The 14,239-nt window shown below is 44.3% G+C and overlaps 1 protein-coding gene and 1 long non-coding RNA gene across 2 annotated transcripts; both read right to left on the bottom strand.

Moving 5' to 3' along the window:
- Nucleotides 1–3,602: 3,602 nt before the first annotated feature.
- LOC309687097 lies at nt 3,603–9,616 on the bottom strand. Its single transcript, XR_014270620.1, has 6 exons — nt 9,405–9,616; nt 7,644–7,714; nt 5,580–7,543; nt 5,123–5,281; nt 4,988–5,044; nt 3,603–4,558 (listed from the first exon to the last, which is right to left on the bottom strand). It is a non-coding gene; the product is annotated as an uncharacterized lncRNA (long non-coding RNA).
- Nucleotides 9,617–9,692: 76 nt separating this feature from the next.
- Nucleotides 9,693–13,461, bottom strand: LOC309687651 (uncharacterized protein; the record flags this gene model as incomplete). The annotated part of the gene is made up of 7 exons (XM_082502746.1): nt 13,419–13,461; nt 12,454–12,525; nt 12,184–12,285; nt 11,213–11,284; nt 10,943–11,044; nt 9,990–10,061; nt 9,693–9,821 (listed from the first exon to the last, which is right to left on the bottom strand). The coding sequence occupies exons 2-7, from the start codon at nt 12,508–12,510 to the stop codon at nt 9,693–9,695; spliced, it is 534 nt and encodes a 177-aa protein (XP_082358872.1). The 5' UTR covers nt 12,511–12,525; nt 13,419–13,461.
- Nucleotides 13,462–14,239: the final 778 nt, after the last annotated feature.

Here is a 14,239-nt window from a genome sequence, read left to right as displayed (position 1 = left end):
TGACAAATTAAAAAGGCATGAACATTTTTTTTGTATTGAAAAAATATCGAACCGTGACACCAAAGTATCGAACCGAACCGTGAATTTTGTGTATTGTTGCACCCCTAAAAACACCCAGCACGCCCCTGCGGGCGGTTTATCCTTCAAGCTCGGATCCTCTACCAGAGGCCTGGGAGCTTGAGGGTCCTGCGCAGTATCTTAGCTGTTCCCAGGACTGCGCTCTTCTGGACAGAGATCTCCGATGTTGTTCCCGGGATCTGCTGGAGCCACTCGCCTATCTTGGGAGTCACCGCACCTAGTGCTCCGATTACCACGGGGACCACCGTTACCTTCACCCTCCACATCCTCTCGAGCTCTTCTCTGAGCCCTTGGTATTTCTCCAGCTTCTCGTGTTCCTTCTTCCTGATATTGCTGTCATTCGGAACCGCTACATCGGTCACTACGGCCGTCTTCTTCTGTTTGTCTACCACCACTATGTCCGGTTGGTTAGCCACCACCATTTTGTCCGTCTGTATCTGGAAGTCCCACAGGATCTTAGCTCGGTCATTCTCCACCACCCTTGGGGGCATCTCCCATTTTGACCTCGGGACTTCCAGGTTATACTCGGCACAGATGTTCCTGTACACTATGCCAGCCACTTGGTTATGGCGTTCCATGTATGCCTTGCCTGCTAGCATCTTGCACCCTGCTGTTATGTGCTGGATTGTCTCTGGGGCATCTTTACACAGCCTGCACCTGGGGTCTTGCCTGGTGTGATAGACCCCAGCCTCTATGGATCTTGTGCTCAGAGCTTGTTCTTGTGCTGCCATGATTAGTGCCTCTGTGCTGTCTTTCAGTCCAGCTTTGTCCAGCCACTGGTAGGATTTCTGGATATCAGCCACCTCCTCTATCTGCCGGTGGTACATACCGTGCAGGGCTCTGTCCTTCCATGATGGTTCCTCGTCTCCCTCCTCTTTCTTGGGTTTCTGCTGCCTGAGGTATTCACTGAGCACTCGGTCAGTTGGGGCCATCTTCCCAATGTATTCTTGGATGTTCGTTGTCTCATCCTGGACTGTGGTGCTGACACTCACCAGTCCCCGGCCCCCTTCCGTCCGCTTAGCGTACAGCCTCAGGGTGAAACCCTCCATGCATGGTAAGGAGCTTTCTTGTCTTTATGTCAGTGGCTTCTATCTCCTCCTTTGGCCAGCCTATTACCCCAGCAGGGTACCTGATCACGGGCAGGGCGTACGTGTTGATGGCCCGGATCTTGTTCTTACCATTCAGCTGACTCCTCAGGACTTGCCTGACCCTCTGCAGGTACTTGGTGGTTGCAGCTTTTCTAGCGGCCTCTTCATGGTTCCCATTCGCCTGCGGGATCTCCAAGTACTTGTAACTGTCCTCTATGTCTGCAATGTTGCCTTCTGGTAGTTCAATCCCCTCAGTTCTGACTACCTTCCCTCTCTTTGTTACCATCCGACTACACTTCTCCAGTCCGAACGACATTCCAATGTCATTGCTGTATAGCCTGGTAGTGTGGATCAGTGAATCGATGTCTCGTTCACTCTTGGCATACAGCTTGATGTCATCCATGTACAGGAGGTGGCTGACAACTGCTCCGTTCCGTAGTCGGTATCTGTAGCCAGTCTTGTTAATGATCTCACTGAGGGGGTTCAGGCCTATGCAGAACAGCAGTGGGGACAGAGCATCTCCTTGGTAGATCCCGCACTTGATGGTGACTTGTGCTATGGGCTTGGAGTTGGCCTCTAGTGTTGTACGCCACATCCCCATTGAGTTCCTGATGAAGGCTCTTAGGGTCCCATTGATCTTGTACAATTCTAGGCATTCCAGTATCCAGCTGTGGGGCATTGAGTCATAGGCCTTCTTGTAATCAATCCAGGCAGTGCACAGGTTGGTCAGTCTGGTCTTGCAGTCTCGGCTGATTGTTCTGTCTACCAGTAGCTGGTGTTTTGCGCCTCTGGTATTCTTGCCAATTCCTTTCTGTGTCCCGCTCATGTATTGACCCATGTGCCTGTTCATCTTAGCCGATATGATGCCTGACAGGAGCTTCCATGTAGTACTGAGGCAGGTTATTGGTCGGTAGTTGGAGGGGACCGGTCCCTTCTTGGGGTCCTTGGGGATCAGGACCGTCCGGCCTTCAGTTAGCCATTCCGGGTGTCTCTCGTTAACTAGCAGCTGGTTCATTTGTGCTGCCAGACGCTCGTGGAGTGCAGTTAGCTTCTTCAGCCAGTAGGCGTGAACCATGTCGGGCCCTGGTGCTGTCCAACTCTTCATACTGGAGACCCTTTCTTGGATATCTGCGACTGTGATGGTTACTGGACCCTGTTCAGGGAGGTCGCTGTGGTCTGCCCTCAGATCCTCTAGCCACTGAGCATTGCCGTTATGGGTTGCATCCTTCTCCCATATGCTCTTCCAGTATTGCTCCGTCTCCAGCCTTGGTGGTGCTGTTCTCTTATTGTTCCCTTGCCACTGAGAGTACACCTTTGCTGGTTCTGTGGAGAACAGCTGGTTTATTCTCCTGCCTTCTATCTCTCTGGTGTACCTCCTCAAGCGGCTGGCCAAGGCTGTGAGTCTTTGCTTGGCAGTTTCCAAGGCCTCAGGTATGGACAGCTTGCTGTATTTCTTAGGCACCTTATTCGTCGCACCTTTCTGCAACTCCGTTAGTTGGCTAACCTCTCTCCGTGCTACTTTGATCTTGCCCTCTAGCCTCCTTCTCCATGGAGGGTACTGCCCCTTGTGGCTGTTCAACTTGTAGCCAAGCATCGCACTGATCACTGCTGCCGTATTGTAGATCAGCTTGTTAGTGTCGGTAATCGTGGTTGTAGGTATTGCCCGTAGTGCTGCATTAACATCATCTAGCAGACCTTCTGAGGGTACTTCACGTAATCTTGGTAACCGGCTACGGGGGATCCAGGTTTCAAGCTTGGCCATGATCCTATTTTTCAGGTCAGTTCCTCTCGCACTCAACGATCCTTCTCCTATCACACTTGGGGCTATGTACCCAATCTCGGGTGGGGGTGATGATATCTCCCCCCTGACCTGGCGTCCTGACTCCTCCTTGCCGTAGCATTTGTGTTGTACCTCGTCAATCTCTAGCTGTGAGAGCAGTCCCTTCTTTCGAATGTTGGAACACTGAGCTACTAGTTGTTTCGCCGTCATTGTGGATGTTGGGTATCGAAGAATCCATAGGTCCCTCATCCTATTCATGTAGCCCCTTCCGCCGGGGTTACTTGCGTAGTAGCATTCCAACAACGCCCTGTTTTCGTCCCTTGCCCACCGATGCCTTCTTGTTCCAGTAGCCCACTTTTCGTCAGGGTGCCCTGGTTCCTCAACACCTGATGCGGACCTTGTTGATCTGGGCGACGTCCGAGCCGGCATGCCTTCATATTTATCTGTCTCGCTCATGTCTGCGGTAGGCTTGCTTAGCATAGGGGGTCTAGCCTTAGGACCCTTACTGGATACAGACGCCCCAGGCAGGAATCGAACTTGCGATCCTCTGTTCCAAAGGCGTGTAGTCTAACCACTACGCTATCCAGCTGCTCTACCCCCCCCCTACACACACACACACACACACACACACACACACACGGGTCTATGTGGTATGGCGGGACTATACTACGTCAATCCGCCCGGTGGTGGTTTAAGTGGACTACCCTTTTGAAAGGACTTAGAGCCAAGGGAGCGAGGTTAAAGTGTTCGAAAAAATCTGAAAAAAATTTGGGTCACTTCAGACCTCATACACTCCCTATAGAAGTCTAGATACACTGATACACACCAACCAGACTCTATTGTGTTTTCTGGAGACATTGTCCACTTGACAACAATGTGTTTTATGAGGTCCAAAAAAAACAATATTGGGTCTTTAAAGGGACAATGATGTAATATGTAAATAGCTCATCATTACCATGAATACACATCTGACAGGACACAGGATTACTGGAACATCATTTTATTAGTGTTCTTGGATCTGAACATTAATTTTAACCATAAATAAAAAAAGAAATCTATGGACAAAAATGCCCACGCTTCCCACAGAAATATAAAAATATAGAAAACAGAAAAATTAAAAACATTTAAAATGAATTTTAATAGTTTAAAGGTAAATATTAAGGGGAGAAAATATGCATTTATAATTTTTTATTTTAAATATAACCCGTCAAAAAAAACCCTAAATAAATTAAATGTAAAAATTATGAAATACAAACTACTTCTGTATTTAACAAGAACTTTTTTTTCTTTAAACAGAACATCAGTGTTAACAACAATTGGCAATCTGACCAAGATGTAAAACCACAGCTCTCTAAACAGTTATTTTAGTTCATTTTTTTCTGCCTTTTTGCAGTTAATCCTCTGTTTCTTACAAAATCTCTTATGTTTTGAACTGTTCTTCCTGCCAACACCGGATCTTCTACCAATTTGCAATGACTGCATTCATTTTTGGTGGCTAGTTTCCCTTCGTTTATGTGGTCTTTAAAATGCCTCATCACTGCAGCAACCTCAGCCTTGGACCACATGTTTTTGGGAGCTCTTCGGGAATTGTGGGATTGAGCAGCATTTTTCTCTGGAAGATATATAAAGTAGTAGTAGTTAAAACAAACAAAAAACCAAACAAAAAAAACAAAAAACATTTGGTGGTTAAAAGAATGGATGCTACCCTGTACTAACTTCTGAAATGTGTTGCTACCATCAATATCAAAACGAGCTAAAATTCTCTTTGAAAATTTATCAAATTTCTAAAATGAGACATTTAGTGTTCCGCTGTGAATAAAAGACTGAATAAAAAGTTGAATAAAAGTCTCTTGATGCATGCTCAATCATCCAGGTAAGTAAATCCCAAAACGTTGATTCTGTTAATCTGGACGTAGCGTTTTCAGTGGGAGAAACATTTTGTCACTCATCCAAGTGACTTTTTGCCACCACTCTGCAGTTTGCCATATGTTGCAAAGTGATGAAACAATAATAAGCTTAGAGAACCAACTGCACCCCTTACCTTCAGAGGGAGCAGCAGTCTCACTTGCTGCAGGCATTGTGAGTGGTCCTTCATCTGCTGATTACACAATTTGATTAAGTTTTAATATTTGTAACAAACATTTTATCCACAGAAACCAAGCTAGTGGTAACTTACCACAATCTACAGTGTCTTGGAGCTGCGCTGTGTTTGTGGAATCAGCTACTGCATGTACAGGCTCACTGGTGCCACACGCCAACATTGTGAGTGCTGTGTCATCATCATCTGATTCACTCTCACTGTCCTTTGTTTCAGCATCACTTAATGCAATTTCATCTGAGAAATTGTGGGAAAACCCCCCCAAAAAACCAAACACAAACCCCCCAAAAACCTCACATTAACAACGAGATATGACAAAATACAGAACAAATACTGGAAATTATAGTACATAGTTTTACTATTTAAGGCCACCACTCTGCAGTTTGCCAAATGTTGCAAAGTGATGAAACAATAGACTTCAAGAACCTTAAATCATGGACATTTAACAGAATGGTCTGTGCTTTTAGGTTTTAATTCGGTTGATAAAGCATAATATTCAACTACTGCCCTAATATTTGCTCCTTTCAATACAAACCTTCTATTTTGATCTCATCCAGTGATTTCCCCTGGATCTGGGAAAGTTGTCCTTTTTCCAGTGTTAAAAGCAGTTTGGAAATCTTGGCCAGCTGTGTTGTGGGAACTGGTAATCTGTAGAATTCGCGGTGAACGCGGATATCATGACCCAGGAAATCTGCAACCTGATCAAGTTCGTTGTTTTTCAAATTAAGGACTTGTGAGAGTGTGGCAACATGTTTTCTGAGCTGTGTCGATCTTAGATACTCAGGCTGCTTTGCTCCACACTGGTGTGCATGAACACGCAAGGAGTCCATTCCTCTGTAATGACTCATTGATCGGGGTCTTGCAAAGAGGTAGATATTAGTGGCACAAATACCACAGTCAGGCCTCCTACTAACCAGTAGTGACAGAGCATCCAGCATGCTTGGTGTTAGCAGAACTGGAACATTTGTCCCTTTTTCCCATTATTTCTATTCTACAGAAATAGTTACAGAGTCTCTGTTCCATTTCTGAGAGCCCCATGGCAACATCTGTGTGGAGTGCTGTTTTGTCTCTTTCAAGAAAACTTTTGAGGCGCATCTTTGAAACCTCTCCAGAACGTCTTCGGTTGAACACAATGATTTGTGAGAGTGTAACTTGTGCAAGTTGGGCATAATTCTGAGCTGTGGCTTCGTTCTCCAAGCTGCAAAAGGCACTTTCTGCAGATTTTTGAAGGTAGTGATGGAGAATCCGAACATCTTCTGTAAAGGGCAATGTTGATGGCTTGTTAAACTTTGCCTCACTCAATGTGTTCAAGGCACGGTGAGACACCATCTCAGACCATTTGGAGACATACAACTTCTTGAACGCATCAGTGGACTTGATTAGGGCTTCATCCTCTGTCATGAGGGCACGACAATGGATAATGTCAGACATTTTATGCAGTGTATGTCCCAGTTTCAGCGCAAGGCTTGGAGTTTTGTATGACAGTGTCTCTTCATCAAAACCTGAAACTTTCTTTACTGCTTGCACAACTCTCTGGAAATTAGCAGGCTTAATAGCTTCTTCCATGTTATGCACTGAGAATTCTGTGCGCAGACACAACAACAAACGTCCCGCTTCACGAAGCTTCTGTCGTATATAATCATACTTTGTAGGGTCTTGTCCATGTTTATTGTAGAGGGACTGGGCAAACTGAATAACAGTAAAGTCATTTCGCACAGCTGAGGCAATCTCATCTTGTTTCATAACAGCAAGAACCTTCCAGACTCCACTTGACACCTGCGGATAACACTGAGACTCCAGAGTTAAAGCCAGGCCGAGTACTTTGGTTCTTCCAGGTTCTTTATCCGTGTCATCTTTTGGTTTGTTAGGACATCTGCGGACATGTCTCCAAAGATCCTTGCGAACATACATCCCTTGACAATAAAAGCAATGAGCAAACTTTCCCTCTACTGCTTTAATCTTGGGTCTTCTCTTCACTTTCAGTGGTCCCACTCCACCATGCAAAACTGCAGCATTATGCTTAAAATTTCCCTTATTTCTCAATTTCTCTAACAGACTTTTACGCTCGTTTGAGTCTCTAGGCAGGGAAAATGCATGCACAACATCAGGAGCCGTTTTGTGCGTTTTCAGGTGGCGGGAAATTTTAGCTTGTGGTTTGCCACAAAAATAGCAGTAATTTCTTTTACTTAAAGTCATTTTTTCTGATTCAGTTTCGCAAAGCTCACTTTTATCTTGTGGCTTGTCCTTTGTCAAGTTGTGGATTAAATTCGTTGAATCTGATTGTTCATGCGCTTTGGAGATGTCATCTTGGCATAGCAGACCTTTTGATGTGCTTGGCAATAATGAGATGTCTTCATCTGAATCTTCATCATATGACTCTGAATCTGGCACATATTCTTCTTCTGATATGCTGTGGTTGCCATCATCATCGCTTGATATTTGATCCAGAACTGAATGTGGCAATCCATCCTCCCCTGAATATTCAGAAATTTCTTCTTTCTGGAATGTAAGAACAAAAGTTTTTTTAATTGATCAATACTTTAGACAGGTAAAAAATAAACTGAAAAAAAGTCAAGCCAAATATGAATGGGATACACACCTGTGTTGACTGGTGGCAATTCTGATTTGCCAATTTTGCAAGGCAAGATTTGTGCCAGACCCCTAAACAAACTGAAACACATTTTGATAGACTTAATTTAGCTTTGCAGTTCTATTTAAGTGAAGTAGTTTTTTGTCAAAGCATTGCAGTAATGTCAAATGCTGAAAAAACAAAAAAAAAACAAAACTGTTCACATTAAGGATATTTTAATGACTACACATACACTGCTAATCCCCCTCCCCCCCCCAAAAAAGGACATCCCAGATGTGAATGAAGGAATTATTCTTATTAAATACTTTGTTCTTTAGGTAGTTGAGTGGCATGAAAGTGTGTAGTTGAATGTGTGTGGCCTCCAGATGCCTGTACGACTTCCCTACAATGCCTGGGCATGCTCGGGATGAGGTGGCGGATGGTCTCCTGAAGGATCTCCTCCAAGACCTGGACTAAAGCATCTGCCAACCCCTGGACAGTTTGTGGTGGATGGAGTGAGACATGATGTCCCAGATGTGCTCAATTGGATTCAGGTCTGGGGAACAGGCGGGCCAGTCCATAGCATCAATGCCTTTGTCATGGAGGAACTGCTGACATACTCCAGCCACATGAGGCCCAGTGTCGTCTCGCATTAGGTGGACCCCAGGGCCAAATGCACCAGCATGTGGTCTCACAAAGGGTCCGAGGACCTCATCTTGTTACCCAATGACAGTCAGGCTCTCTGGCAGGCACAGAAATGCCACCCCTCACCATTACTGACCCACTGCCAATATGATCATGCTGGAGGATGTTGCAGGCAGCAGAACATTCCCCACGGCATCTCCAGACTGTCACGTGCTCAGTTTGAACCTCCTTTCAGCTGTGAGGAGCATAGGGTGCCCGTGCTGAAGTTGGCAAACTTTGTGTTTTCTGGCAAATGCCAAACATCCTGCATGGTGTTGGACTGCAAGCTCAATCCCCACCTGTGGATGCTGGACCCTCAAGTCACCCTCATGAAGTCAGTTTCTGACCATTTGAGCAGACAGATGCACATTTGTGGCCTGTTTGAGGTCATTTTGCAGGTCTCCTCTTGTTCCTCCTTGCACAAAGGTGGAGGTAGCGGTCCTGCTGCTGGGTTGTTGCCCTCCTATGGCCTACTCCACATCCAGGTAGCACCTCCATGCTCTGGACACTACACTAACAGACACAGCAAACCTTCTTGCCACAGCTCACATTGATGTGCTACGCTAGATGAGCTGCACTACCTGAGCCCCTTGTGTGGGTTGTAGACTGTCTCATGCTACCACTAAAATGAAATCACCGCCAGCATTCAAAAGTGACCATAACATCAGCCAGAAAGCATAGGTGCTGAGAAGTGGTCTGTGGTCACCACCTGCAGAACCAGTCCTTTATTATGGTGAATTGACTATAATTTCCACTTGTTGTCTACTCTATTTGCAAAACAGCATGTGAAACTGGTTGTCAGTGTTACTTCCTAAGTGAACAGTTTGATTTCACAGAAGTGTGACTGACTTGGAGTAACATCGCATTGTTTAAGTGTTCCCTTTATTATTTTGAGCAGTTTATGTTATGGAATGGGGAATTGAGGACAATCCCAAGTATACCATTTTTACAAGGTCCTGCACCAATGAGGTAATACTGCATTTCTTTAATTAGACGTGACCACCCATTAATTAAAAAGGGAGCAGTGTTCATTTCAGCACGTCTTAACTTGTTGAACTCTATTAATGCTTTTTACTATACACTGTACCTATTCACTAAATGTCTCACCTTTGCACTTAAAGCCAAGCCACTTGAGGGAGGAAACCGGTCCCACACACTGAATGCACTTGTCCAAAGATGATATTGTTGTGCACACCAGACGATGATTGTGACACTGTTAGCAAAATATTGCAACATTTATTTGTTTTGGACAGTTGGAAAGGTGTGTTTTCAATTCAGTTGCAGATATCAACTAATAAACTTCGTCCATGTAAATCACATCACACCCAGGTGACTGCCAAACACACACACACACAGCATCCATAAAGAATGATGATAGATTAAATTATTAGTTCATTAAGTGGTACACTGGATTATATTTACCCTTTCAGGCTCTGGATGTTTCAGGTCCAGATCATTGTTTGGAAAGCTGTTTGGTTGCGGCTTTAGGCAGCTCACAGTCTTCTGAATCTGGCTGGTCTCAGTCTTCGTGTGTAACAGATAGAGAATGAAGACAAAAGAACAGTAATCTGACAGTTACTAAAAATGCATCACTCAAGAGGATGAATAGACCATTTCACTATTGGCAAATAGCGTAAGGTACACATCGTGCATGAGAAACATTCATTAAAATCTGTCCTAGGTCAATGTTACCTCTTCAAAATCTTGCACTGAAGAAGAATGCATGGCTTCTGAGCCTTGCTGAGGCATTTCTTCATCAAGATCCTGCAACAAAGAAAAGATGGCACAAAGATTAGACCAAGTGCTCTTCTTGCAACTGTACTGGGCAGTCCTGTGCTTCTGTCTTTAATTTGCATGTGTGTGTGTGTGTGTGTGTGTGGGGGGGGGGGGGGGGGGCTTTCCACTCAAGAAATGTTTTCTTCTGAAAAAAATACTGGCTACAATAATTAACAACTGATTCCTTTGCAATCATCCATCCTCTTCCACTTATCCTTATCAGGATTGTGGGGTAGCAGTTTTGGGGCCTATACCAGCTACCATAGGGCAGTACAACCTGGACAGATCACCAGTCTAACATGGAAGGACAAGCATTTGCATTCACACCAAAGGGCAGTTTTGAATCACCAGTTAACCTAACCCCATAAGCTACATCTTTGGACTGTGGGAAGAAGCCAGAGTACACAGCGAGAGAGCCCATGCACTACCAGCAGTAAAAAGTGCCTAAAACAAGTTAAGTTGTATAGTACTATCTATCTTAATGTTCAAGCCTGAGTTTCAAACCACATAGAAACAAAGCACATGTAGTCAGTTCTGCATGCTGTAGGTCAAACTGTCAAGAAATACGAGAAGACCCCTCCTAAAACCAGAGTGATGTCACCATGAAGCAAACTTTGACAGAGTCTCCCAATAACAGTGTGGTCCTCCTAAGTCACATTTGGGTGGTTAACACACACACACACACACACACACTCAGATGTTATCCAGACTTGCACTTTGAAACAATGAAAAGGACCTACAAGCCACAGTCCATGTAAATCACATCACACCCAGGTGACTGCCAAACACAAACACACACACAGCATCCATAAAGAATGATGATAGATTAAATTATTAGTTCATTAAGTGGTACACTGGATTATATTTACCCTTTCAGGCTCTGGATGTTTCAGGTCCAGATCATTGTTTGGAAAGCTGTTTGGTTGCGGCTTTAGGCAGCTCACAGTCTTCTGAATCTGGCTGGTCTCAGTCTTCGTGTGTAACAGATAGAGAATGAAGACAAAAGAACAGTAATCTGACAGTTACTAAAAATGCATCACTCAAGAGGATGAATAGACCATTTCACTATCGGCAAATAGCGTAAGGTACACATCGTGCATGAGAAACATTCATTAAAATCTGTCCTAGGTCAATGTTACCTCTTCAAAATCTTGCACTGAAGAAGAATGCATGGCTTCTGAGCCTTGCTGAGGCATTTCTTCATCAAGATCCTGCAACAAAGAAAAGATGGCACAAAGATTAGACCAAGTGCTCTTCTTGCAACTGTACTGGGCAGTCCTGTGCTTCTGTCTTTAATTTGCATGTGTGTGTGTGTGTGTGTGTGTGGGGGGGGGGGGGGGGCTTTCCACTCAAGAAATGTTTTCTTCTGAAAAAAATACTGGCTACAATAATTAACAACTGATTCCTTTGCAATCATCCATCCTCTTCCACTTATCCTTATCAGGATTGTGGGGTAGCAGTTTTGGGGCCTATACCAGCTACCATAGGGCAGTACAACCTGGACAGATCGCCAGTCTAACATGGAAGGACAAGCATTTGCATTCACACCAAAGGGCAGTTTTGAATCACCAGTTAACCTAACCCCATAAGCTACATCTTTGGACTGTGGGAAGAAGCCAGAGTACACAGCCAGAGAGAGCCCATGCATTACAGCAGTAAAAAGTGCCTAAAACAAGTTAAGAAGTTGTATAGTACTATCTATCTTAATGTTCAAGCCTGAGTTTCAAAAAATTTCAACATAGAAACAAAGCACATGCAGTCAGCTCTGCATGCTGTAGGTCAAACTGTCAAGACATACGAGAAGACCCCTCCTAAAACCAGAGTGATGTCACCATGAAGCAAACTTTGACGGAGTCCCCCAATAACAGTGTGGTCCTCCTAAGTCACATTTGGGTGGTTAACACACACACACACACACACACACACACACACACTCAGATGTTATCCAGACTTGCACTTTGAAACAATGAAAAGGACCTACAAGCCACAGTCCATGTAAATCACATCACACCCAGGTGACTGCCAAACACAAACACACACACAGCATCCATAAAGAATGATGATAGATTAAATTATTAGTTCATTAAGTGGTACACTGGATTATATTTACCCTTTCAGGCTCTGGATGTTTCAGGTCCAGATCATTGTTTGGAAAGCTGTTTGGTTGCGGCTTTAGGCAGCTCACAGTCTTCTGAATCTGGCTGGTCTCAGTCTTCGTGTGTAACAGATAGAGAATGAAGACAAAAGAACAGTAATCTGACAGTTACTAAAAATGCATCACTCAAGAGGATGAATAGACCATTTCACTATCGGCAAATAGCGTAAGGTACACATCGTGCATGAGAAACATTCATTAAAATCTGTCCTAGGTCAATGTTACCTCTTCAAAATCTTGCACTGAAGAAGAATGCATGGCTTCTGAGCCTTGCTGAGGCATTTCTTCATCAAGATCCTGCAACAAAGAAAAGATGGCACAAAGATTAGACCAAGTGCTCTTCTTGCAACTGTACTGGGCAGTCCTGTGCTTCTGTCTTTAATTTGCATGTGTGTGTGTGTGTGTGTGTGTGTGGGGGGGGGGGGGGGGGGGGCTTTCCACTCAAGAAATGTTTTCTTCTGAAAAAAATACTGGCTACAATAATTAACAACTGATTCCTTTGCAATCATCCATCCTCTTCCACTTATCCTTATCAGGATTGTGGGGTAGCAGTTTTGGGGCCTATACCAGCTACCATAGGGCAGTACAACCTGGACAGATCGCCAGTCTAACATGGAAGGACAAGCATTTGCATTCACACCAAAGGGCAGTTTTGAATCACCAGTTAACCTAACCCCATAAGCTACATCTTTGGACTGTGGGAAGAAGCCAGAGTACACAGCCAGAGAGAGCCCATGCATTACAGCAGTAAAAAGTGCCTAAAACAAGTTAAGAAGTTGTATAGTACTATCTATCTTAATGTTCAAGCCTGAGTTTCAAAAAATTTCAACATAGAAACAAAGCACATGCAGTCAGCTCTGCATGCTGTAGGTCAAACTGTCAAGACATACGAGAAGACCCCTCCTAAAACCAGAGTGATGTCACCATGAAGCAAACTTTGACGGAGTCCCCCAATAACAGTGTGGTCCTCCTAAGTCACATTTGGGTGGTTAACACACACACACACACACACACACTCAGATGTTATCCAGACTTGCACTTTGAAACAATGAAAAGGACCTACAAGCCACGGTCCATGTAAATCACATCACACCCAGGTGACTGCCAAACACACACACACACAGCATCCATAAAGAATGATGATAGATTAAATTATTAGTTCATTAAGTGGTACACTGGATTATATTTACCCTTTCAGGCTCTGGATGTTTCAGGTCCAGATCATTGTTTGGAAAGCTGTTTGGTTGTGGCTTTAGGCAGCTCACAGTCTTCTGAATCTGGCTGGTCTCAGTCTTCGTGTGTAACAGATAGAGAATGAAGACAAAAGAACAGTAATCTGACAGTTACTAAAAATGCATCACTCAAGAGGATGAATAGACCATTTCACTATCGGCAAATAGCGTAAGGTACACATCGTGCATGAGAAACATTCATTAAAATCTGTCCTAGGTCAATGTTACCTCTTCAAAATCTTGCACTGAAGAAGAATGCATGGCTTCTGAGCCTTGCTGAGGCATTTCTTCATCAAGATCCTGCAACAAAGAATAGATTAGACCAAGTGCTCTTCTTGCAACTGTACTGGGCAGTCCTGTGCTTCTGTCTTTAATTTGCATGTGTGTGTGTGTGTGGGGGGGGGGGGGGGGGGGGGGCTTTCCACTCAAGAAATGTTTTCTTCTGAAAAAAATACTGGCTACAATAATTAACAACTGATTCCTTTGCAATCATCCATCCTCTTCCACTTATCCTTATCAGGATTGTGGGGTAGCAGTTTTGGGGCCTATACCAGCTACCATAGGGCAGTACAACCTGGACAGATCGCCAGTCTAACATGGAAGGACAAGCATTTGCATTCACACCAAAGGGCAGTTTTGAATCACCAGTTAACCTAACCCCATAAGCTACATCTTTGGACTGTGGGAAGAAGCCAGAGTACACAGCCAGAGAGAGCCCATGCATTACAGCAGTAAAAAGTGCCTAAAACAAGTTAAGAAGTTGTATAGTACTATCTATC

Source organism: Aulonocara stuartgranti (genome assembly GCF_965226115.1).
Source record: "Aulonocara stuartgranti genome assembly, chromosome: 14".
Taxonomy (NCBI): domain Eukaryota; kingdom Metazoa; phylum Chordata; class Actinopteri; order Cichliformes; family Cichlidae; genus Aulonocara; species Aulonocara stuartgranti.
This window is presented reverse-complemented; position numbering and strand designations above follow the sequence as displayed.